Source organism: Engraulis encrasicolus, chromosome 8 (assembly GCF_034702125.1).
Source record: "Engraulis encrasicolus isolate BLACKSEA-1 chromosome 8, IST_EnEncr_1.0, whole genome shotgun sequence".
NCBI classification, from domain to species: Eukaryota; Metazoa; Chordata; class Actinopteri; order Clupeiformes; family Engraulidae; genus Engraulis; species Engraulis encrasicolus.
The window spans coordinates 43,608,384-43,634,848 of record NC_085864.1 but is presented as its reverse complement, the minus strand read 5'-3'; the positions used below and the strand labels follow the sequence as shown (position 1 = coordinate 43,634,848).

The 26,465-nt window shown below is 43.6% G+C and overlaps 2 protein-coding genes across 2 annotated transcripts in view; one reads left to right on the top strand and one right to left on the bottom strand.

The window, feature by feature from the left end:
• The window catches only part of c2cd3 (C2 domain containing 3 centriole elongation regulator), a 29,907-nt gene extending 18,083 nt beyond the window's left edge, over window positions 1-11,824 (bottom strand). The window contains exons 1-12 of the mRNA XM_063205769.1: window positions 11,684-11,824; window positions 11,270-11,405; window positions 10,656-10,805; window positions 10,132-10,279; window positions 9,572-9,651; window positions 5,723-5,917; window positions 5,230-5,327; window positions 4,679-4,797; window positions 3,366-3,497; window positions 2,338-2,883; window positions 802-959; window positions 86-335 (exon numbers count right to left, since the gene is read on the bottom strand). Of these exons, the coding sequence (XP_063061839.1) occupies window positions 86-335; window positions 802-959; window positions 2,338-2,883; window positions 3,366-3,497; window positions 4,679-4,797; window positions 5,230-5,327; window positions 5,723-5,917; window positions 9,572-9,651; window positions 10,132-10,279; window positions 10,656-10,805; window positions 11,270-11,405; window positions 11,684-11,789 (2,118 nt within the window). The 5' untranslated portion in view covers window positions 11,790-11,824. The remainder of the gene's footprint in view (window positions 1-85; window positions 336-801; window positions 960-2,337; window positions 2,884-3,365; window positions 3,498-4,678; window positions 4,798-5,229; window positions 5,328-5,722; window positions 5,918-9,571; window positions 9,652-10,131; window positions 10,280-10,655; window positions 10,806-11,269; window positions 11,406-11,683) is intronic.
• A 3,193-nt stretch (window positions 11,825-15,017) lies between these two features.
• LOC134453716 (calcium-responsive transcription factor-like) lies at window positions 15,018-26,465 on the top strand. Its single transcript, XM_063204496.1, has 6 exons — window positions 15,018-15,080; window positions 21,955-22,015; window positions 23,347-23,485; window positions 23,833-23,962; window positions 24,441-24,520; window positions 25,122-26,465. Exons 1-6 carry the CDS (start codon window positions 15,057-15,059, stop codon window positions 25,903-25,905), a joined length of 1,218 nt encoding a protein of 405 aa, XP_063060566.1. The 5' UTR covers window positions 15,018-15,056; the 3' UTR covers window positions 25,906-26,465.

The following is a 26,465-nucleotide window of genomic DNA, read 5'->3' as shown; positions in this document are numbered from 1 at the left end:
TTCAATTTCCTTGTATAACCTGGGCATATGAAGAAACTGACAATAAAAGCTGACTTGACTTGACTTGAACTGCAAAAAGACTCACCTTTGTTTCCTTTGGAGGTGCCGGTACATGGTCCAACAAATGGCTGGGTCGAGGTGCCTGGGAGGCCGGGTACATCTCCTCCTCCCTGGCCCTCTGCAGTGCGATGATCTGCTGTGCCAAGCCCATGGCCAGGAGGACCCGCAGGCTGCCCCGAACGCTGCCTGAGAAGACGTCTACGATGGGCGTGTGGCTATCTACAGCGATGACCGGGTACTGGGCCTGGAGCAGGAGCTGGCTGATGCGGCTGTCCCTGTTAACACACAAAGAGCAGAGAGGTGATCAAGGGTCAGTATTGCACACTGACCTAATCACTTCAAAAGGAACAAGTACTATTATTAACCATGATTTATATTCTTCGTCTGCTAACTAATTACGGCATAATCCAAAAAGAAAGCATTTTCGAGCCAACAGCAATAACGGTTGACACGACATGACTCATAAAGGTTGACATGACAAGACATTACATGTCAAATTACCAAAGAGTGACTGATTTTGCCGCCCCTGCACACAAACCTCAGAGAGGTAAAAAGAGTCAGAATTGTATTTGAGCTGTTACTATAAGCCACAGTTTCTACCCATAATCTACCCATCCTTGGAGAGGATAAGAACAGATGTGACTAAGAAAATGCGTCATGGTGTCATTAAACAGGTATTAACAAGGCACGTCAACAACATATGACAGAGATATACTAAGTATGTATTTTGCAAGAGCTGACCTGAAGGACATGTAGAACTGGTGCAGGGGCAGTTTGACCAGCCCCAGCAGCTGGTCCTGTCCTTGTAGCGCTGGCCCGGCCCGCTGCCACACCTCGATCACCAGCACGTTGTTCTTCATCCGCTCTAGCAGCCGATGGCTCAAAGGCACAGGGGCCACCTACACCATACACCACACACACACACACATACAAACACACAGACACAGGTGTACGTACGCACAGACAGACAGACAGACACACAGACAGACAGACAGACAGACAGACAGACAGACAGACAGACAGACAGACAGACAGACAGACAGACAGACAGACAGACAGACAGACAGACAGACAGACAGACAGACACACACACACACACACACACACAAACACACACGAGTCATTTTCTACAAGTGCACAGAGGCTGCAGGTGCATAGAGGCAGATTCATACAGTCATGGCTTAATAGAAAGCTATGATTTCTCTATATTACTAGATCACTACATATTCTGAACAAAGATTTTTCTAATAAATTTCTTTTTAAAAAGGAGCCAATGTAAAATGAAACACCCGGATTTTTTTTATTTATTTATTTGCTGCTTGCACATCCTCCCATGCTTTGTCCACGCTATGGGGTTAACTGGGACTGACCACTGTTGATGGATGACATCTGTTTTTGTCCAATGTCTTGTCCATGTTATGGGGGAATGTGTTGCTTGGAGTAAATGTGCTTGGGAATCTGACTGTATTGTGTTTGTTTTCATGTCTTAAGCTCCTCTCACTAGAAGAAATTTCCCCCATGGGGGATAATAAAGCTAAAGCTACTACATAGACACATATCCACAAGCAAACAAGAGACACATGCAAGCCATGGTTTTCATCCAAGAAAAACTAATTGGTCCCCGTTTCATTTAAAAATATATATTACATCAACATTTCCCCACTTGCTCATGCTCTGCACTGGCTGTGCAAAACAGCTAAGGCTAAACACTTTCCTGGCAGGAGACAGGCCTACATGGCAATGCTGATGAATGATGACACTTGTGTTAATCTCCGCCAAGTATCAGCAGGATCAGCAGCAAAGACAGTAGCCAGAGCAGACACATCTAAAATATTCCAATATGACATACCACAATGCAAAACATCCAGTGAAGAGTCATTCAGTATTGAATGCAGAGTCAGGCCTTCACTAACCTGCGCCAAGCTAAGTCACTTCTAATATAACCCAATGGCACTACACCACAACCTAAGATGAGTCTTTCAAATGAAGCCACACTCACTAACCAGCATCAAGCTAAAGCCTCCACCAAATATCAGTCAACTCTAATATTATCCAATATAAATATTCCAATGTGCAAAACATCCAGTTAAGTGTCAGCCACTTAGGCATGTACATGTAGATTTGTCTGAAAATTCCCATTCATCCAGGACATCTCAGCAGAAGAACAAATGTCTTCACTTCAACATCCTAAACAAAGTCCAGTTCCCCACAAAGAAAGTCTTTTGACTCACGCATGGAGAATGAGTCTTTTATATATGATAATGAAGCCTCACTGACCTGCGTAAAGCTGAAGCTGGGGTTGGTCTGCCCCCAGCTGACCACCGATCTGGCCATCTCGTCCGAGCCAAACAGCTTGCAGTTGAGGTAGACGTTGGGCGGCTGGAGGTAGGGCCCGCAGCACAGATCCTTCCCATCAGGCACCATGAGCAAGGCATGCAGCAGAACCTCCTCCCCCTCACCCCCCACCTCATCCACCTCACTAGGTCCATGTTGTTGAGAGCTCCTGACGTCCTGATGCGAACCACCACTACTTGGGTTGACTAGTTGAGCTCCATGGCTGAAGGTAACACCTGCTGGTGCTCCTGGGGCTGGAGCTGGTGCTGGGCTTGGGCCTCTGAGTGAGGACGTCCTGCCCTGCTGTGACCCTGGAGGGTCCCTGTCTGAGCTGGGGACGGTCAGCTGGGCTCTGGAGGTGGAGGGTTCCAGGGGGCTTGGGCTGGGGGATCTGTGTGGGCTGACGCGGGTGCGTTTGAGGATGGGCCGCGAAGAGGGTTTTGGTTTGGCGGTGAAATCCTGACTGTCCTCAGCCAGCTGTACTGACACCTAGTATGTAGGGAACAAGGCCAGACGTTGGGTTATACAGCCTGCATTATAGGCAAACAGTTCAATCAGGCCGAATTAGCTTAGACACTTAGTGATGTATCAATGTCTAAATACCACTTGCATTGCACTTGCATTTAAGTGTTTCTAAAGTGTGTGTAGTCTTCCAAAAAAGCGCCCAGACTCTCACAGACAGGGCGGTTAAAAGACAACATTATTTGGACTGGATGCACATTCAGTGAAAAACCACATCGGTGATGTAGCAGCACTCTGCTCCAATTTAAGGACCAGTTGGCAGAGGGAAAATGGCACACTAAAACCACTTCAGCGCCCTTTAAAATAAAATAATGTAGGGGCTCTGGTGTTGGTCTTCAAGACTACATAAAAACGAAACGACTTCATAAATTTCCTCAGCAGAAGCGATTAAAAGAGACACAAACGTCAGTAAGACTTAAAGGGAAGCCGTCTGCGGGACAGGCTGTTACCTTCAAAGGGCCAACTTCCTGTTTGGCTGTGGATCCCTCGCTGCCTTGAATGGCCAATGAAGCGGTGTGGGCCAGGCCTTCACTCTCCAACACCGAGCGCAGCAGGAAGGCTGCTGTGCCCAGAAATAATGGCTGCAGACAATATGAAATAAAGGAGAACGAAAAAAAGTGAACTTAAAATGTTTTCTTGTTTGAGAATGTGAGGCACAGCGGGAAGGCTGCTGTACATAGGAAAACTGACTGCAGACAAGACATAAAAGTGAGGATGAAAAGTTACTGCGATGACATATTTCTTGCTTGGGAATATGGGGTGAGGCACAAAGGCCTCTGTGAAACACCAGCTACAGACAAGATGGAATGAAAGAAGATGGAAAAAAAAACCCAAAATAGTTTTCTTGCTTCTGAATACAGAGCACAGCGGGAAGGCGGCTGTCCCCGGGGGCACTGGCTGCAGACAAAATGGACTGGGAGCATGAAAAATTGCTATGATGAAAAATATTTCTTGCTCGAGAATATGGAGCAACGTAGGAAGGCAGCTGTGCTGCACCCACAAACACAGGCTGCAGACTAGATGGGAGAGTGAAAACTGTGATGACAATAAGAGTGAGGAAAAGGGAAGGACAAGGACAGAGGCAACATGATGTATTGCATACAGTAAGAAATCATTTTAAAGGGACACTGTACAGGAAATGGCCAAAATAGGTACTGCAACTATGCTGCTCATTGAAACTGGGCTGCCTATTGCCACATTTGATCTTTTCATGAAAGTTTACGAAGTAATAAACTAATATTGTCTAGTATGGCCCAAGCACAGTCATTTTTGTAGCTTAAAATGGCTATTTCTGGAAATTCAAAATGGCGGACCATGGGGAAGATCCCCCTTTTCATGTATGAAAAGTGCTATTTTTACAGTCATAATGAATACTTAGAATTGGATGGTGGTGGTAAGCATTCATGAAAAAGGTGTGTGAATGGGCAGCATGAATTCTGGAAATAAACAACTAAAAATCTCACACAGTGTCCCTTTAAGTGTCAAGGGCACACCACAGGACAACATAGAACTTTGTGAATAATTTCAGCCTGCCTGTGTAACCTCCCTTTCCTTTATCCAGCCTTTTTAAGAGACAGAGTAATAATATTAAACATAACAAAACATTTTAGGGCTTTTTTGCCTTCATTTCTGACAGGACAGTGGCCGCGTAGTAACCCAGTGGGCCACGGCACGGCCAAGCAGATTAAACATTTTAACTAGATACCAATTCTGCTCCTATTGTTAAATGGAGTGGTGTTATGAAGGTGTTGACCAAACCCACCTTCTTCACAGTGTTCTTCCTGGAGAAGATCTTGAAAGTGAGCTCGGTCTGCCACCACTGCTCCAAAGCAGCTCCACTGAAGTGCACTGGAAACACGATGCGCTGTAAAAACTTCACAACTGACACAAAAGAGAAAAAGAGAAAATACCTTTAGTTTTTGGATTGGGAGTGGGTTTGATGTGAATATGACTGTTCCAACGGACTTAATTGTTTCAGAGTTCAAGAGTTCAACCACTGCCTACAGAAATCGAAAAATGAATGGTCAAACATCAAAGACACAAAGCTCTAGTACAAGGAGAACCAGGTTAATGCGAACCAGCCTCAGCCTTTGAACTTTTCTGTTTGGGTACACGCTCCTGTTTATGCATCTGTACATTGAGAGCGCAACACCACTCTTGCTTCATGATGATGATGATAATAATAATAATAATAAAAATGATAATAATAATAATAATAATATTTTACGTGGCGTCTTTCATGTAACCCAAGGTCGCTTCATGACAGGAACATTGAATTGAACCTTCGTGGATCCCTCCCACTGACTGACTCACCTCCCCCGGTGATTTTGCTGGAGGCGACTCGAGAGACCTCAGCTGAGGCCGTCTGACTGCTGGGTGATGCGGGGAACACGTACTCCACAAAGTAGGTGCTGGAAGAGGGGGACAGACGAGGCAGTAAGGACAGTGCTTCATGGGACTCCCATTTTTCCCCATCACATTTCTGACACAGCCATAGACTGAACAGTAGCACAATTGAGATGCACTGCATATCAAAATCACTGATGTAACATACAATACAATACCACAGTAACTAAAGCAAATCATGACTTCCCTGCTGGAAAATGTACATTTCAACAAGCTATGCTTTTACACTGAGGTCCCAGTATATGCTAGCTCGGATGCAGAATTTGTGTTGACAAACTCAAAGAATAGCTCAGAATAAACTCAACCATTTACTGTAACTCCAAAAGAAGTTGGAAAATTAAATTATTTCCAGAAATGGTGCCATATTGCTTAAGGTGAGAAACTCCATGCGGTAACTAACCATCTTTTACTGGAGAGGGGTCTGGGTGGTCTTCCTCTGGCCCCAGGCTTCTGGGGGGTGGTGGGCTCTGGGGGAACAGCTAGGGAGTGGATGGTGACCCTGGCCAAGCGCATTGCCCCCAGCGAAGTGACCCGATCCAGGCTCAAGCTCGCCAAGGTGCCCCTCTCCTCTGGAACCGGCTGGTCCTTAGGGCCTCTGAGTCAAGATCAAATAACATGACTTTTAGTGATGTGAAAATTATTTATAGTTTATTCAACGTTTATTGTATATCTAAATGCTTAAATTTAAAGTGTACCTCCGGGATTTTGGACACCAGCCAGGGTGTAAACAATGTGTCCAGAACGTTTTATCACATTCCATGCAGTCCTTGTGAATTCCCATGTCCATGTTGCTAAGCTAGCGCAAGTGAACGGCTATTGGTAGCCTGCCCCCAAAAAATAGTCTTATCCCGTTTAAACAACATTCAAAAACAACCCCATAATTATGCCAGACTGCAAGTGTAAATACTTGTCTTGATAGAATGAAGTTTGAAATTAAACCAACATTGCAATCATGTTTGATCACCATCAGCAATTTGTGTTCCCTGATTTGAAAGCTTGACAGCCGCGGAGTGATATTCCTAGTACAAATCCTAGCTTCGTTTGACACATCCATAACTTTTCCATAGAGCGAACTCCAACATCTTTGAAGCTTGTAAAACTGAAGTTTTCCCCTCTCCCTGACCTCGCTCGCAAACATCAAGAGTAATGCTTTCTGTCCAACTTTGTCAACCTTTCGTAACATTGAAACATATGCCATGACAATGTTTGGTTGTTACTAGATGACCCGTGTGTCTACAGAGCATGTTGGCGAACAGAACGCACTCATCTCTTCTAAATCCCTTTCATCCTCCCATTCCATCTAGTCTCAAAAACATTCCAATCAATTAAAATCATAATCTATAATTCGTCGCCTTAGGATTATAGGGTTCTATCTGACTTTTGACCAGTTCTGAGATATTGAGGTTTAAAGATTTTGCACTCTGTAGATCAGAAGTGGCATATGGAATAGGTTTGTTTGATACACTAGACTTAAAGACACCTTCAATGAACTCTAAATCTGAAATATTAAAATCATCGAACATTTGGAAGTGGTGTTTTTTAAAACAGGTAAAATGTAGATAGAACCTTATTGCACTGAAATCGCAAAATGTTTTTAGGATTATAAGGTTCTATCTACCAAAACATCAAAATTAACAATAATTTCTGAACAAAACTCATAGATTACTAATAAAATAGTTGTAACAACACTGTTTAAAGAAAATTAAGTGGTATTTGGAGATTGCAGGCCACTGTATGTATTGCTGTACGATGCGATTTTGCACTGTATAATTGGGGCACTCTGTAGATCATAATTGGCATATGGAAAATGTTAATTTGATACACTACACTTAAAGACACCTTAAATGAACTCTAAATCTGAAATATTTAAATAATTGAACATTTGGAAGTGGTGTTTTTTAAACAGGTAGAATGTAGATAGAACCTTGCCGCAAAATGTTTTTAGAATTATAGGGTTCTATCTACCAAAACATAGAAATTAACAATGATTTCTGAACAAAACTCATAGATTACTAATACAATACAACTAATACAAATGTAACAACACTATTTAAAGAATATTAATTGGTATTTGGAGATTTCAGGCCACTGTAGGCCTATATATATATATATGTATATATTGTATGTATTTATACAATACCCGTAGTTAGATAGAGATTAACCTAGATATTTTCTTTTTTTTTTGCCAAGGCCCATGGCCCAGTGTGGTGGAGAACCTATGTCCCAAGGGCCGTAATCATCTTATCCGGGCCCGATATACTTTTAATGTTATGCAGCTTCACATGAAATATGACATATTTTGTAAAGTATTCTTAGGAATTACATTTGCAATACAATTAAGTTGCATTTTCAGAGGACCTAGTGAAGGTGGGGTCTGTTGTGAAGGTGGCCGCCTTCAATATAGGCCTAAAGTGCAGGGGGAAATCCTGATTTGTGTTCATAGTACAGATGCAAAAGTTTCTCCACCCCTGGCCAAGTGGTTAAGGAGACTTTAAAGCAGATTGTTACAGGTTTGAAACCCACCCTACCACTCAGTATCTCACTCCCTGGCTGAGATGCCCTTGTGCAAGGAATCTAACCTCTTACTTCTCCAGGGACTGTAGCCAATACTCTATACCAATACCTTGTACTGTAAGTCCCTTTGGATGAAAAGCTTATGGTAAGTGTAGGCCTAATATTATGTAATTTACTGTAAAATACCAGGTGTAGATCTGTTAGCACTGCAATACAATTCAAATATGCATTAGAGTCAAGTGAAATATTTTTGTATAGTATGGAGTTGTGTTTCTAAAATATTGCATACTGCAGTAAACTGCACTATTGCTGCCAGACTATTCCAGGGCTGCATATAATACATTACCCACTTTTACCAGGTAGCCTACCTGTTTTTCACTTTCCAGGGATGAATAATGATATGCACAATGTTTTAAAAGTGATATTGAAACTGTAGCGTGGATGATGAGCTTTAGGGCCCCCTTGGTTCTTGTGGTCACTTGGCCCGGGTCAGTGTAATCTGTCATTGAGACCACTACATTATCTTAAATAGACCTAATAAAAGCTATACAGCCATCAGATTAAATTAACAAAAAAAGCCCAATAGGATATGCAGCACCTGTTCCACAGGTGGCACCGGGGAAGGGTTAGCCATGGCAAAATTAGATAGATAGGCCTAGATAGATAGGCCTAACGATATTTTATTGTAACTTTTGTCCCATTATTGGACAAAATGTGTCAGAACTAATAATAGTGAACCAAAGCCATTGTATATTAGTCAGATTACGATGCTGGTAGCCTACACCATGCGCAACCAGCGAGCACTTTGGTCAAATACAAGCGCTGTCTATAGTCTTGAACACGTGCGTAAAGATTACTGTCATCACTATCTTCCTACAGGGACTGCTTAGCTTGGTAAAATCAATTGTGATAGCATCTCATCGTAAAAGATATGTGATAAGGTAGGCTTAATATTGACAGCCTAAGTTTGGTCATGTCCATGATGGGTCACTTTATGAGCAATTCTGACCCAACGCAACGCAAAACCTAATGTTGCCTCACGTAAGCACAGCTAATTGGCAAGCATGGGATTAAGAATTGCCACGTTTGTTCTTTGAATGTGTTTCGACCTCAACTTTCTAACGTGGGCTACATCAGTGTCACTGTAAGTTGCAAGATCTGTCCAACTTGGTGCATAGCTCCGCCTTTTGCTGATTAAATAAGCGGGGGTGCATTGGAGTCGCCATCCTTGCTTTGAATGGTAAACAGAGGCTCATATTTGCAACATTTTGCGAGGCAATGTTAGCACTGAGACCGGAGACATGCGTTGATATCATAACAAATGAAAAAGCAGCTGATTAGCCGCTTTGCAAAGCTGCTACATTCAATTGCGTCAGATAGAACCCTATAATTCTAAGTTGAAGTGCAGTTTTGCAGATAGAACCTTATGGTTCTGAGGATTAAACGGTGAAAAATGCATAAAACGTTAAAAAACACATTCTAGGATGTAAAGCAGTGCTACTATAATATGACTATGGCAATAACTCAATTTCGACCAAAATGTCAGATAGAACCCTATAATCCTAAAGCGACGAATTCCTGTTTGCTTAATGGCCCTTGTTGGCATCTCAAGTTTGTAATACACAATATATCATGATTATAATATACTACAAACTGCAGGATATAATTTCAGATTCATAAGTTATACAATTCAGTGATTGTCATTATGCAATAGTCATTATGGTATTGTACTGACCGGTTCTGTTTGGTGCACTTGTGGTCATCTCCCTTGCCAGGGTTCTCCAGTTCGCCCTCATGGTCACTCGAGTCAGATTTCTAGAAGACCAACAAAACAAAACAATAATGTGGTCAAAGAGACTATGACTTTGGTGATTATCTTTTATAGTGGGCTCATTTGTTCTAGCAATTCATAGAATTTTCATCCACATCACACATTAGATAAGATTACATTTTGTCAATACATCCAGTATTAGAGCATCTAGTCAGAAGAGCAAATAGAAGTTCATGGGTGCAAGTTAAACTAGTTCCCATCCTTTCCTGTTGCTTGCGGCCTTGTAATGCAAAGGTCAATGTCATTGATAATTCAATATCTTGCAAAAATACAATGCAAGGGTCATGGTCGTATTTACAATTGAGATGTTGAATGGGGATAAGCTCCCCAAAAGCTGCTCTGCCTAGGCTGACACCGGGGAAACTTCACAACTTCCTCCACAAAGTCAATGCGACACGGAGGGAAGAAGCCACAACCAACAGGAAAGGACACGAGGAATTAAATGGAATGCATGTTTGACTGACTGGTGCCTTGTAGAAGAGGTTCTCCAGGAGGCTTTCATCGTACTGGGGATCGTTGAGCTCGCTGTCCAGGCACACGCTGCTGTAGGCGGACAGGGAGGCAGGAGGGGAACCCTCGCCATCCCAAGCCTCCAGCAGAGACCCATTGATGCTGCAGGAAAGAGGACCCGGCATGAAGGACGATACATAGATTTAGTCATTTATTTCACTTGTCAACTGATTGAAGCTGAGATGTCAATCCGCCTGGCCTCTGCAAATTAAAAGCGTGCCATGGATCTCTTCTGCCAATCCAGTTGTCTAGTGATTTGTGCAGGGATATTAAATTCAGCTGATTCATTAAATGAGGCGATGAGACAATGAAAAATGTGGCAAGGTTTCTTATTTTCTGAAACTGCGAATAACACGTCTACGAGTGTCTATACTTTATGTCTATACTTTATGTGGACTCTGTACAAAAATGAGCAGTAAGACCTTTTATAGTGACTCATTTCTGCTTAAGTCCTGCAGTACCACCCGTACTGACTTACCTGCCCAGTAGCAGATCCACCGCTCTGTTCTCACTATCCGTGGTGCATTCTGGGATGTCATAATTGCTGGGACTGTGGGGACGCTGAGGTGGACTATGCTCAACATTCAGCAGCTGGTGAAACAACCTTCCAGATGAAGGCATAACTGGCCTGTGGATACAAAAACGATATAACATTACACATCGCTGATGCTTTTATCCAAAGCGACTTACAGCCATTTACAGGGTATTGGTTACAGTTCCTAGAGCAATGCGAGGTTAGGGTGCCTTGCTCAAGAGCACATCAGCCACGAATGTAGGTGTAGATGAGGGGTAAGGTTGGGCTTCAAACCTGCAACCCTCTGATATTAAGACCACTGCCCAAACTAGGCCATGACCATGAAGTGCAACAGTGCCACAGCGGCCGTTGAAGAAAAAAAGCATTTGCCTTGCAATCTAAAATTTAGATAACACCCGTAACATCTGCTGAAGACAGTTTAAGTAAAGACTAACATCTTCTGTATTATTGTTCATTGCCAGCATATACAAGTGCTGTGAAACTTTGATAATGGAAAAGGAAATGGAATTAAATGGTGGGATCTAAATAGGTTCTGAGAGCAAGCAACCACTACTCACGGGAGAGACGTGGATCTGATGTTGTCTTTGGGCAGGGGTAGCGGCGTGTCCTTCAGAGTGGCGTCGCAGTCCAACTCTGTCCGAAGTGATGACATGACCATGGCTTCCCTGAGTTTACTGCCCCGCTCTAACAAAGCTGAACAGGAAGCATCATTGATGAGTATTGCATACAGTATGTGTGTCATTGAAGTACAGTATAGTGTGTGTGTATGTGTGTGTGTGTGTGTGTGTGTGTGTGTGTGTGTGTGTGTGTGTGTGTGTGTGTGTGTGTGTGTGTGTGTGTGTGTGTGTGTCACTGAAAAGTATTACGGATAATGTGCGTCTCCACAAGATGGAAGGTTTCATGCAGCTATTGTTTTAGATGTCATACTATTTTAATATAATATGTTTGGTATTTATTTATGATAATCCAACCTGATAGGAGGTCGTTTGGCTGTGCTGCCCTGGCAGAGGCCAGGGGGGCGTCTGGGCCTGCTGTTGGTCCATCCCCCTGTGGTGGGAGTAAAGCCTGCTCCGCCATGCCTTTCTGCTTCTCCTGGAAGTACAGATAATCTAGTCCCCTGCAATGGAAGACAGGCAATGAGGATTAACAATGACGTGCAACCAGACGGTTGGACAGCATTAGATACTGTTGTGTGATTTTGTTTGTATGTTTAATTCAGTAAGGGAGAATGGGGGGTATTCCATGAACATGGTTAAGTGATAAACCTGGCTAGCTTGACTTACAGGAAGTGGTAAACATGCTAATAGATAGCCCAATTGTGTAATTTTGTTGAGAGAATGAAGAGAGAATGCACTTCTATTAGATGATTTACCACAACATCAGAGTTAACTTAACCTGGTTTACTACTGAGCCTGGATCTTGGAACGCCCCCAAGGTCCCTGTCGTGGAATAGTGACCAACAGAGGGACGCCACACCGTGACGCGGGGCAGCGTATTCGACAAAGTGAAGACAAGCTAAGATTATGTAATAATCAATAATAGAGTACAGTATTTCTAAATATCCTGAATATGTCCAAAATCTTGCTAGTTTACACAGCAATATATCACACGAGAAATAATCTAAGACTTTTCCTGTTAAACCAAACATGCAATGTCCATAAGGTTTTCCTACCGAGGTGTAATACTTCTAGACACAGCCGTGCCGGGGAGAGATTGGAGTCCAGTAGCAGGGGGCACCACCAGGGTTTTAGGGGCCACATCCAGGCTCACGTCAGGGGTGGGAACGGAACTACTGCTGTCGTAGGACTCAGCCAGAGGCTCCAGTGCAACCGTGACCTGAACGGGAAAAATTAATTTAGTAAATAATCAAATGATGGCAATACATAACAGACATTGAATGTAATTACACAGTTCCCTGTTCGATACAACTAAACAAAAAGGTCACATAATACACAAGGTGTCATCAGTTTTCATTCATGCAAGATGACAACCCAATGCACAATAAGGCCACATTCAAACAATAGCTTGATTGTGCTGCATTGCGTGGCATTCCCATTCACTTTATATTGGATTAGATGATCACTTCTTGCCACACTGAACTGTGGTCTCACTTGCAATGCACTGGATGCAATGGTTCTGTCAAGAGTTGAGAATTGACAACATTTTGGTGGATGACGCGCATGGGTCAGTCAAAGAAGCATTTGCTGCAAATACAGCACCACTGACCAATTGATTTGCAATCACATGCCATTTGCAATGCATCAGAGAATGCATGTGTCTGAATCTAACATACTGCTTTTTTATTGCTGACTGCAAATCAAATTTGCTGACTGCACTGCAACGCCCCCACAGTCTACACTTACAAGTGAAAGTGAAAGCCAATTGGGAAACTCCAACTACCATCGTCATTGTGAAACAGCACTCCACAGCACACAAGTGAACACTGGACACAACAAAATTGCATTTATGCCTAATCTGTCTGTGCAAGGGGGCAGCCCTCAATGGCGCCCCTAGGGAGCAGTGCAGCGGGACGGTACCATGCTCAGGGTACCTCAGCCATGGAGGAGGATGGGGAGAGCACTGGTTGATTACTCCCCCCACCAACCTGGCGAGCTGGAAGTCAAACCAGCAACCTTTGGGCTACAAGTCTGACGCCCTAACTGCTTACCCATGACTGCCCTTGAGAGTGTGAGATGAAGTAGCTTCAACAGCCTGTGACCTACCTGTAGCTCTCCCATTTTCTCTGACGTTGGTGACACTACCGTGAAGAAACCACTGATGGAATTGGAGAGGGACAGACGCGACAGTCCTTTAATTTGGGCACGGGCTACAGGCAAATGGTCAGGCTTGGTCAACACATCCAGAACTAGCGTGCCCATGTCTGCGGGGAAGGGGGACAGATTCAGTTTAGTAAACAGTGTGGGTACTTTGGCCTAGTATCGTGTAAGGATGAAAACCATGACTGCATCATGGCAAAAACAGTGAAGTGGTGAAATATTTCCCATGTAACCTGTCAAATAGGAGGTGAACTGCTTTGGCCCACAGCGAACAGGGAAGCGGGCAGTGGATTGAATACCCTTCTGAGCCAGGAGTGACCCATCCCTTGGATGAAATAGGGTTCCAGAGGTTGACTCTCCCCACCATCTTATCCTGATGAGAACGTTCTGTGGTGGTTTGGTGATGGTCCACAGGACCCTGCTTATGGTCACTCGTAGAAAGCACCGCAACTGACCTTCCACAAGCGGTGGGAGGCTTGTGGTGGGAGACACATCACTGGGAACTGTCAAAAAGACGCATACATACAAGATCACAATGCCAGCGAGGCAGAAAGCATGGATTCGACTGGCTACTGTGGATACGATGTGTGAGACTTGATCTCCGATTTGACAAGGACATTTAAATGGACATTTAGCCTCCTCCTTAGGTGTCACACATATGGAATAACTAGAACTACTGGAGTCCAAGCTGCAACCTGTAGGCTTACATCGCTATCAGTTTGCAGGAAGTTTGCCATGATTGATGTTCGCATTGCGTCACTGCAATGCATGTTTTTTTCTTGAGACAAGTTCCCATTGCACAGCTTCTAGAAACGTTGATTGATTCTTCCTTGGGTGACTCCCTAGATTGCTATCACTTAGCTTAGCAAAGTAGGTTATGAGATTACGGGGCAACCTGAACAACTCAACAGCTAGCGTTAGCTTGGTGTGTCTACAATGGCAAGTTGGCGAACATTACCTTTCTTTCTGTTGACTCCAACTTTGGTCGTTTTCGGTTTTTTATTCTTCATTCCTTGCAAATATGCACCGTCTATGTAATAATACCATATCCCCCAGTTTGTTTGCTTATCGTTGAAGGTGCAAATGACAGTTCAATACAAACACACCGCGCAACTGAGCAACAACGTTCACACAACTTTTTTCTTTGGTCACTCACCAATCAAAACACGAGGAGTGCACTCAGTGCATTATGGGAAAATGTCTTTCAAAACAATCGCGCCAGCTGACTTCCTTTTGACCGCCCAACCAACGTCGCAATAATGTTCATAAACTTCACACAGGCCAATAGACTGATAACAAATAGTTTATTATGCCTTATCCAACACGAACTCCGTATAACATGCATTACAAGTTATCAAAAGCTAAACAAAAATGTAGTGGCGTCGACTTTTGTTTTCTCATTACGCAGCATCAATTGCACATCTGCGTCAAAAATAGACCATTAGGCCTACCATAGCTTTTATTTTAAGCCATTCAGAAAATATTACAGATGTGGTATCTTTGATGTGTTGTTCAGTGGGCGTGATAGGTCACGTGGTACATTTTCGAGCCTAGTACGTCAGCGAAGATGGCGGAAAAACAAATCGTAGCGGTAGGCTGCATCAGTCACCCATATTATTCTCTTATATTATAGTCATATTTATTTACTAAAAGTCTCTGGTTGTATAATAACATCTCTTAGAGTTTCGTAGCATGTGCCTTTTACTTTCTGTGATGTGTATTTTAGCTGTGATTAACGTTGAAGTTGTTGAGTTTCGGCAGCAGAGTGGTGCTGCTGGCGATACGGATGAAGGAGGCAGACGACTTCTCTCCAGTTATGAAATTTATTTCACAAATCAATAAAGCATGACTGCGAACTCATTGTTGAGTTGAGCGCGAACAGACTGAATGGAATATGACAATCACACATTATATAAATGTCCATCTACGGGTAGTCCTTGGTGACAAAAATACATTGGATGAACATTCACACATTAATCATCTTGCGTTCTCTTGCGCCCTCTTGTGTCGCTAGAACAACATAGCAATACTGTTTACATATGTATAACCTGAGGACATATGAAAAATAGGCTTACATTTTAACACCCCCACTTGTACTCAGGTTGGTAACATAAAAACATCAAACAAAATTGAACAAATGTGTACCCTTGGCTTACACATATCAATCGCCAAAAAGAGGACCTGCAAACTTTCCCAGTTTGAACTTGCTTACAGGTTTCGTCATCACATCAGCGACCATCTCATCAGTGGAACAATACATCAGATTCACCTTACCCTCATTTACAGTAGACCTAATAAAGTGATACTTTATGTCTATGTGTTTACAACGCTTTCTGTTTACAGGGTTTCTGGCAAGAGCAATCGTTCCCTGATTGTCTTCATGTATTACCGTTTGTGTGTAATTGTAACCATCCATTTCTCCCAGTAAATGTTCTAGGTAAAGACATTCCTGAACAGTAGAAGCAAGTGCCATATACTCTGCTTCGCATGTGGAAAGTGCAACAGTAGGTTGCTTCTTCGTCTTCCATGAAACAAGTGCACTGTTTTCACTAAGACTAACACAGTATCCTGTGGTACTGCGGCGATCACTGGCATCAGCCGCCCAGTCTGCATCACTGTAGGCTTTTATACCAAGATTCTCAGTGCTTCTCCTAAAGGTTAAACCTTTGTTTGCTGTACCTTTAAGGTATCGCAGGACATGCTTCACAGTGACCCATTGCTCCTCTGTAGGCTCAGCTAAGTACTGTGACAGCCTGCTCACCACAAAACTCAGATCAGGCCTAGTGCAGGTCGTCAGGTATATCAGACTGCCCACGGCCTCTCTGTACATCCTGATGTCAGTCATTTTCACTGCATCATTACTGTATTCGAGCTTTTGCTCACAAGGAGTATCTCTCACTCTGCATTCTGACATGTTGAAACGCTGTAGAATTTTGTTTGTGTACTTCTCTTGTGACATTTTGATGCAATCATCAGAAAAATCAAAATCAATTCCAAGAAAATGTTTGAGTTGCCCCAAATCTTTCATTTTGAATTGCTCTGCAAGCATCCCTTTCACCTTTTTCAATTTTCTTTCGTCACTTGCAGCGATGATCAAGTCATCCACCCACACAATTATGATCACTTTCCCTTCTTGTGACTCTTGGGAATAAACACAGTGGTCAGCTTGGTTTTGTGTGAAACCATTTTCAGTTAAACAATCATGTAAAACCCTGTTCCAGTTTCTGCCGGACTGTTTGAGACCATAAAGCGATTTCTCAAGCTTATAGACTACACCTTCTTTTTCTGCATAACCCTCTGGTGGATTAATGTAGATTTCGTAGTCGATGGGTGCGTGTAAGAACGCGGTTTTCACGTCCATCTGATGGACCAGTAAATTTTCCTGTACTGCCTTCTGTAGCACAATTCTAACACTGGTTAGATCAGCTGTAGGTGAAAACGTTTCCCCATAGTCAACTCCCATTTTCTGGCTGTAGCCCTTCGCAACAAATCGAGCCTTGTATTGGTCGTTCCCATCTACACCAGACTTGATTGCGTAAACCCACCTACCCCCCACTGCTTTCTTGCCCACGGGAAGTGTTGTCGGTGTAAAAGTTTTGTTCTCATTAAGAGACTGGATTTCCTCATCCATTGCTTTTCTCCATTGTTTTGAGCTGTCGGACTGCATAGCTTCACCATAAGTTTGTGGAATGCCACACACTGCTCTGCAGCAGTAGTCTACTGTGACATTCATCCCGTCACTATCACTGTCTTCTGTTACGAAGTCGCCTAGGTAATTTGGTGCCCTCCTCGCTCTAGTTGGATACCGCCTACTCTCAGGATCGACGCGTGTAACACTCTCAGTTTCATCAGTAGACTTATTTGCTGCCCTTGGACTATCGCGGTGTGGACTTTTACTGGGTTCATTTGGCTCTGGAGCCTTTTCTGCACTCCTGTTGACCCCCTGCGTCCCACTAGTCCTGACTATGTGCCCCACACTATCATCATTTAGATCTGGCTCATCTGTCTGAGTGTGTTTTTCTGCAACCGTTTTGCTCACAAATTTTACCAGCCTGTGTTTTTGCACTTTGTTTGTATTTGGGAGATACACCAAATACGCTGGGCTATTTTTGTCGTACCCCACAAAACGCCCCTGATCACACCTGGAGTCAAGCTTCCCTTTTTCCTGCTTGTAAGTGTAGCAAACAGACCCGAATCGTTGCATTCTGGACACATTGGGCTTTTTGTTTGTCAACATCTCGTAAGGAGTCAGCCCTGTGCGCTTGTTCAAGCATCTGTTGCGTACCATTGCTGCTGTTTGTACGGCATAGTGCCACAGGTGTTTTGGTAACTCACTTTCAATCAGCATGCACCTGCCCATCTCGAAAAGAGTACGCCACCCTCGTTCTGCTGTTCCATTTTGGTGCGGTGAGTACGGAGCTGAAGTCTCATGCCTTATTTTGCTTTTCCTCAGCAGCGCCTGGAAATCACCACCTGTGAACTCAGCTGCATTGTCAGATCGCATACACTTCACCTTCCCATAAGGGGATACATCGGCAAGGAATTTTTCAGTTGCCTGCACTGTGTCACTCTTTTTCTTTAGAAAGTAAACAAACACTGCATTGGAGTAGTCATCAGTAAAAGACTGTGCATATTTGTACCCTTCTAGTGACTCAGTGGCTATTGGACCTGCAAGGTCAGTGTGTACCATTTCTAAAGGAGCCTTTGCTCTGGCATCTGGGTTCCTATTTCTAGTTTGTGTAAACTTCCCCTGAATACACACTTCACACTCTTGCTCAGGCCTACTCATCTTGCCTTTGATCTGCATACCATCAACAACATCATGTAACCTAAGCACATCATCATAGTTACAGTGGCCTAGTATCTCATGCCATGCTTGGATGTCGTGGGTTGCATTACACTTGTCATCATTAGACTCAACCTCAGTGTGCAGGTAGTACAGCCTGCCATACACATGAATGTCAAACCTGGTACCGCATCTGGTTATCAGGGCATCATCGCCCTCTTTGAAGATGACTGTGGACCCAGTCGTGGTTGCTGCCTTCACCGAGAAAATGTTCTGCGGGTACGACGGTACATACAGAGCGTCTCTCAGTTTCGCATTGCACCGCCGTCCACTGCTGTCGATGAGGGTAACCACTGCCGTGCCTCGCCGCTGCGCGACGCCGTTGCATCTGGTCCCATCAGCCAACTCGACGCTGTGTGTCTCCGGCCTGAAGGTGCTGTCGAAACTCGTGAACCAGGCGATGTCGTTGATGACGTGGGATGTGGCCCCGGTGTCCACCATCAGGCCCCGCTCCTGGATGGTGCGCCCCGGCTCCCGCTGGTCACTGGCCCGTCCGTCGGTGTCCACCATCAGGCCCCTCTCCTGGATGGTGCGCGCCGACTGCCGCTGGTGGTCGCTGGCCCGTCCGTCCGCCATCGTGAACGCGAAGTCCCCCAGGGTGTCTACAGGTTTGACCAAGTCAAAATTAAGACATTTTAAGACTTTTCAATACCATTTTCCAAAATAAAATTAAGACCAACTCGCGGCGTTTACGGGTTTTAGCAAGTCAAAATTAAGACATTTTAAGACTTTTCAATATCATTTTCCATATGGAATTAGGACCAACTCACAAGATCATACACAGCTTCAAATGAAGCACAAAAACCAATTGTTTATTTACATTAATGTAGCAGTTTGAAAACACAAAACTATGCACAATGAAACTTTACACTAAATAAAATTCAATAATGCGTTCTAAATTACACAACATGGCTACAACTTCCTATTTCCGTCGCAAAGTTCATCACATGACTGACATAATTATTCCTCCCTAAATTAAGCTCCACAAATTTAAGACATTTGAGATGAAAATTTAAGACAAAATAAGACTTTTCAAGGCCTTATTTGGCGAAAATGAAATTTAAGACTTTTTAAGACTTTTTAAGGACCCGCGGCCACCCTGGTCCCCCGTTACCTCAGCATTCTCTGACATTTTGCTTACGCCGTCTCTTCGGTCTCTGTCTTTGTCTTTTCGTCTGCATGTCGCGTCCCTGTGTGTGTCACTTTTGCAAACACTACACCACGTCTTCTGTCTGCACGCCCTCGCTCGATGCCCTTTGGTCCCGCACTTGAAACACACCATCTCGCTGTCGTCTTTCGTTGGTCTATGCGCGCTGCTAGCCTTGGGAGGTCGCCGTCCGGTTCTCCCCTGGGTCTTCATCACGCTGTCGTCGTTCGACCCGGTTGCTCTGATGTTCTCGGTTTCCTCGAAACTCCGCAATTTGGTTTTGAACTCGGCAAACGTGATGTTGTCGTAAGTGTGCGCCACATGAATTGCGAATGGCTTGAAGCTCTCTGGCAATCCCTTCAGCGCCATAGCCACTAGCAGACCGTCGCCCAACGTTTCTCCCGCGCTTCTGAGGGCAGTAATGGCGGTCTCTGCTCTAATTATATAGGGAGGGAAAGTAATCTCATCGCCCCCTGCTGGCAACGTTCCAACCCCCTGCAACAAATGAATGTTTTTTTTCTTTGAAAAATTACATCTCGGCCCTGACGACGAAGTAGAAGTAGTGGCAGTCATATTATGGGCATGTTGGCCCGTTTTATCGAACCAGGTGGTAAAATGTTCGGTTTTTCACTGATCTGAGCTGATTTTAATATTCTTTAAAAAGCTAATACAGAACTACACTGACTGGCATGTGTGGCTTGTTTACTCCATGTAATTAGCATAGCCAAATTAGCATAGCCAAACATGAGCCAGAGAGGTGGTTACTCGTCACCACAGAAGCCATCATATCTACTAGAGAATTTAAAACCATACCAAAATGATCGCGTGTATATATGTGTAATAAGAAGACAATGTGGAACTCATAGGATTACAAGAATGTGAAGATATGCGAAGAACTTGCGTTCGTTCGCGTTCATTTGTTTCTCTGTGTTGTCAACGAGGCGCGAAGCACAGCATGCTGGGAGCTGTAGTCCGTTTCCGACCAGATTGGCACAATTTCTATTTTTCTTAAAAGGGCAAAAAATGACTTGAGATTTTCACAGGTAGTAGTTCATGCTATTGTGTACGCTGAAAAATGTGTCTGGTGTTATAGTTCCAAGTCATATCTTTGTGGGATTTTTTAAAAAACTTGTCTATGGGAGTTTCAATAGGATCACCCTGGTGTTTGGAACGTAACCGCTAGGATCGCTGTTTTCCACTTTCCCTCCCAATAGTCCATTACACTTTCGTCGTTGGACTTTTGAAGTGATGTCAGAGTAGTGTACAGACTAATTATACGTGGCTTTCCACTCCCAGCATAATAGTCTTTCAAAATCTTTAACGCTTTTCTGCCGTCATCTTTCCCATCTCGCATTACTAGACACAGACTTTTGTCATCTAGCAGTTGGATCAACTCGGCATACGCGTCCTCATTTTTCTTAGGGTCTGCTGCTTTTTCAGCCTGGGTTACTGGTGCTTTTAACACAGTGTCCTTCAACCCTAACAAATGCAAGTGTCCCAACAATTTTGTCTCCCAAACCTCGTATTTAGACTCGTCGCCGTCGAATAACAGTCGATGTAGCCTGCTGCTACTTGCCCTTCGTTGCTCCGCCATGCTAGCTTGCCCCTCTCCTCAGGTTAGCAGCCTCCTCAGCACGCGACCGTTGCAACTGTCTTCGGCTTTCGTCGACTAACTTCTCCTCCAAACGTCTCCTGGGCCCATAACCTGTTGAGTTTCGGCAGCAGAGTGGTGCTGCTGGCGATACGGATGAAGGAGGCAGACGACTTCTCTCCAGTTATGAAATTTATTTCACAAATCAATAAAGCATGACTGCGAACTCATTGTTGAGTTGAGCGCGAACAGACTGAATGGAATATGACAATCACACATTATATAAATGTCCATCTACGGGTAGTCCTTGGTGACAAAAATACATTGGATGAACATTCACGCATTAATCATCTTGCGTTCTCTTGCGCCCTCTTGTGTCGCTAGAACAACATAGCAATACTGTTTACATGTATAACCTGAGGACATATGAAAAATAGGCTTACATTTTAACAGAAGTGTCCTAGATAGATCATCTATGCCCAACACCACAACCAGAGGTCAGGTTGCATACCTGCAAACTCGTCACCTTTTGGTGGCCATCACCTTTTTCCGGCCAATTAGGTCATTCATGTGAATAGAAATAGAACCCCCGCTGTACACTGTCACCTTTTTTTCTTTGACGAGTTTGCAGGTCTGTTGTGGTGTTGAGTAGTGATTTATCTAGGACACTTCAACGTTAATCACAGCTAAAATACACATCACAGAAAGTAAAAGGTTTTTAGGCGACGTACACTTTCTGTTGCAATACTTTTTCACTTCACCAAGTAATTTGGCACGCCAGTGTGGAAACTTACACAGTAATTACAGTACGTGCACACCTAGCTTTCATTAACAGCCTTCTAGTTTTGTGTAGTCTGATATTGATGTTGCTGCCACAACAGGAGGAAGACACTGGACCTGAAGGATGCATTTCAGTGTCAAAGCAGACAGAGACAATGGAGGGTGGGTGAATTATGGAGACCGCTTACAAATAATGAAAATGGTTATCACCTTGCCTGTCAGCTCAAGCCAGCTCCATAGAAATGTGATTCAACTTTGGGTCCACCACCATCTTTCTTTGCCAAAAGGATTTGAAATTATATCTCGTGTCCCTACAAGTGCTTACCCAGATTTGGTAAGCACAGCCAGGACCCTAAATTGGCAGAATCATGGCTAGTTGATGAAATGTTACTAGCCAAACACACACTCACAAAGGGACAAAGTGACTAGTAGCCCAAGTTTGTCTTTTCGAACAGCCAAAATGAAATTTCTCCAGCATTTGGCTGGTTTACCCTGAGCACAGCAGTTGGTCAAACTTACGACGAATCACTGTTGGTTCTAACATCTGGATAACCATTTTTTTGAGAAACCAGCTATTTTGTAACACCGGCAGCAGTAGGCCGCATAAATTAGGCCATAATGATTTTGCTGTGTGGTTGAGCCGTAGCCATTGACTTTATTGACATAGACCTCAGGTGGCCATAGAACTCCACCCAGCTAATAGTGTTTGTAAATGTGCAATATGACAAGGGCCGGAATAACGCACAGGCTAGATATGAAGTGAAGTGAAAGCCCAACTGGGAAACTCAAACTCCAATTGTCATTGTGACACAGCACTCCGCAGCACACAAGTGAACACTGCACACACAAAATTGCATTCATGCCTCACCCGTGCAAGGAGGCAGCCCCCAATGGGGCCCGAAAGGGAGCAGTGCGGCGGGAAGGTACTAACTACATGCCCAGGGTACCTCAGTCATGGAGGAGGGTGGGGGAAAGCACTGGTTAATTACACCAACCTGGCGGGTCGGGAGTCGAACCGGCAACCTTTGGGCTACAAGTCGGACGCCCTAAGTGCTTACCCATGACTCCCCATCTGGCTGAATCCTAGGGGCCCCCACTTGCCAGGGGGCCCCCAATTGGCCAAAAGTCAAAAATTGCAGAATTGTGGCAAGATGTGATATTGAAAATTCATTTTTAAATCTTATTCAATCAATCAATTAATCAATGAATAATATTCTCCAATGTTGGCATGTCAGACATGTTATCCCTAATTCCTAGCTCGTAATTATGGCACTGTGTAATTTTGTAAATTTGCCTTCCAGGGGGGCCCACAGAAACCAACCTCCTAGTTTCCTAGGCCATCTTAACTGGCTCTGAATACGACATAGTCCTAATTGTGTTTTTACCAGTTTTGGTTAAGCTTATTGTCTTTTATTTACCATTTGGCCCACCCCCACTCTTTCAGTTGGCTACCTTGACACTAATCTTTGCTCTCTTTGTCTAACATTTTATAGCTCCGTCTTGGGTACCATCTTTCTTTCAAATAATCAAAAGAGGCAATGATTACATCTCTGGCATTGTCCAGACAGAAGAGGAAGTGAAGAGGCTGATTGGGATCCATTCAATAGCCACTTCTACATCTTTCTACCGATGGTAGGTATAAAGACCTGATTATCACAACACCAGATGATGTGTTGATTTCCTTGTGCATGCACACGCACAGAAAATGTGGTGAATGGCAGGTGGTAAGTTGGATATAGGTGTTTGTTCGTGGATGGTAGGTGGTGGTTCGCAGGTGATTACTTAGCTTCCGAACATAACTGGTGGGGGACAGGCACCAGGATAGGTCAGCCTGAAAACTGTACTTGTGTTGTTGTTGAAGCATGTTATTTTGTGAAAACAATCCTTTTGAATAACGTTGGCTCGTTTCAATATAATTACATGTATAATGGAATAAGCTTATGGGGGATTTTGAAATAATCGCTTTGATATTGTCCCAGGTCTGACCACACAAGCAAAGGCAGAAATGTGTGGCAGGTTGAGGACTATGATGATGACACCCCTCTCGGTGTGACAAAGAGAACCATCCTTGCTTGTCAGCATTGCAAAGTCCCACAGAAAAAAACAAAGGTGCGTACATACTGTAGGTCTACATAACAGACTACTGTATTAGAGCAGTGGTTCTTAACATTTTTACCTCAAAGGACCCACTTACCGCACACCCCCAACCCAAACTTCCACACGTGTATACGCTCTAAAAGTGATTAATTGCCATGATTCTTGCTTGAGACATTAATGACATTATTATTTTTGACATTAAAGACATTATGACTTTAAATGGGGACCAAAACGTGTTTCCATTTTTTCATTTGGCCTAATTATAATGTTCCCATGCAGAATTTGGTCCAATCCTCAACACAAACAAAAACAGACCCCCTGGAATCTCTGGCACACCCCCACGGGGTGCCCACAAGCCAGGTTGAGAACCACTGATGCGATTTTGTTCCTAGAATCTGTTTCCAAGAGGCCTATCCACTCACCCCCGCTGATTTTGAGAGTTTTTTTGTAAAAAAATGTGTCCGTGTCTCTTATTATTTCTCCTGCATAGGAACAGCAATCCCAGGGACATGTCCAGCCAGCCGATAAGTCTGACTGCCCAGCAAAACTTTGCATTCGGCATGTGATAAGGTAAGCATTTCTTTTAGAGTAAGCAACTACTTCTTAGGCCTACGGGTACATCCTCATTCCAGTCCCACCAGGAAATCGCGGGCATTTTCTCAAAAAATTGCGATCTGAATTGCCAGATGGTGCACGAGGATTTCCAGAAAATCGCGATGAAAGTTGCGGAGCTTCTTACTGTGTTGTTGCAATTTTGTTGCGGCATGAAGTGAAAGGTGCGATTTTTGTTGCGATTTTTAATAGCCTATGTTTCCCATGTGAATGACATTCACACACCCTGGCACACCTTGTTTATTCACACATTCACAATAGAGCTGGGTGATCATTCTATTTCACCAATTTTGTGCTAATGTTATGTGTTTAGAGGTCCTTGGAATTGTGATTATGGTGTTGTGTAAGTCACATTGTTTGTTTTACATTACCTAATCTGACTCTCACCAGATGAACAGCTCTACACTGGGAATGCATTGAACACATTTGAAACAATTCTCTGATCATCTTTTAAATAATGAATATGTGATAGATTCAACACGATAGATACCAGATGTACTGTATGTGTAGAGCAAGGCTGAACAGGAGGATTTTACTTTTTTGTTTTGCTTTGTTTTAGATATGACACGTTCAGTGTGAAAGGGAATGCCACGAGATACCAGAAAGAAGATGCTATGAAGAAGCTGAAGGAAGCGCTTCTCACAGGCAGCCCACCAACCTCTGCTTTTATTCATCTGAAGATCCCTTTGCTAGAGGCTCACAATCACACCATTGAGAAAGGACCCTGCGTTTCAAGAAAACCAATGCATCCTGAAGTTGAAGTTAAACTACAAGAGATGGTGGCGCAAGGCATGACTAACATATCCGTCATTAAGAGAACATTAAAGCAGTTTGTGCTTAATGAGTTATGCAGGACTTCTCTAAAGACACCAAACCCTTCTCACCAGCGTTATTTTCCATCAAAGGAAACTATACGATTTCACATCCGGAGGAGGATGGTGGAGGGAGGAGGGGAGAGAGTGATGGATGAAGGGGAAGAGGGAACGATGGATGGAGAGGGAGAGAGGATGTTGAATGGATGGGGAGAAGTTGTGTCTGATAGTGGAGAGGAGATGCCAGATGGAGAAGGAGAAAGCACGCTGGATGGAGGGGGACATGAGGTCAGATCTGCACAGACCGCGATGAGAAAAGAACTGAAAAAGTTCATGGATGCCACCTATTTCTGTGATGACTTGGAGACCTTGCGAAACACGAACATGGCACTGAAGCGCATGAGGTTGACTTTTGAACACAGACTGAGGAATGAACCTGGCAACGTTAAGAAAAAAAGGTTCCGGAAAAAAGATATCAAGGCCATGCCAGTGAAAAAGAAAAACAAGTCAAGACCGTCCAAAAAAACGTAAACGGTGCCAAGGTAGTGTATGTTGCATTTTTGTTAATGGTTATCAGGATGCTTACAAGGAGAGCGTACCTACAGTAGGCTACGTATGTCTGACAAACTGACAAGCTTCGCACTTGCGAAATACCTTTTCCACTAAACGAAGACATTTCTTAGCAACACAGTATACATAAGCTGTGCCCAGACAGAATCAACTTCTAATCCTAACCTATCTGTAAAGCATTTTTTTTTATTGGGAGAAAAATCTGAAATCAGAAAAATGATGGCATAAGGTTTTAGAACATAGTGTTGACCCCGCTAGAGGGAAACACGGTAATGTACCTGTACCATGTATGGGCTGTATGTCCATGGGGACTCAGGTTCGACCCTCCTAACTTCTCTCATATCCTGTCAGCTCTTGCACTGTGTTGTCATAATAAAGGCCTAAATGCATCTGCCATGTTTCTCCCTTGTTTTATTTTTTGCATATCACTGTAGTTGTGTGCTTCATTTTGCCTTTATAATTTATTTGATTAAAGAAAGGTATAAGCCTATGAAAAGGGACTGTAGTACACCTACTGTTGT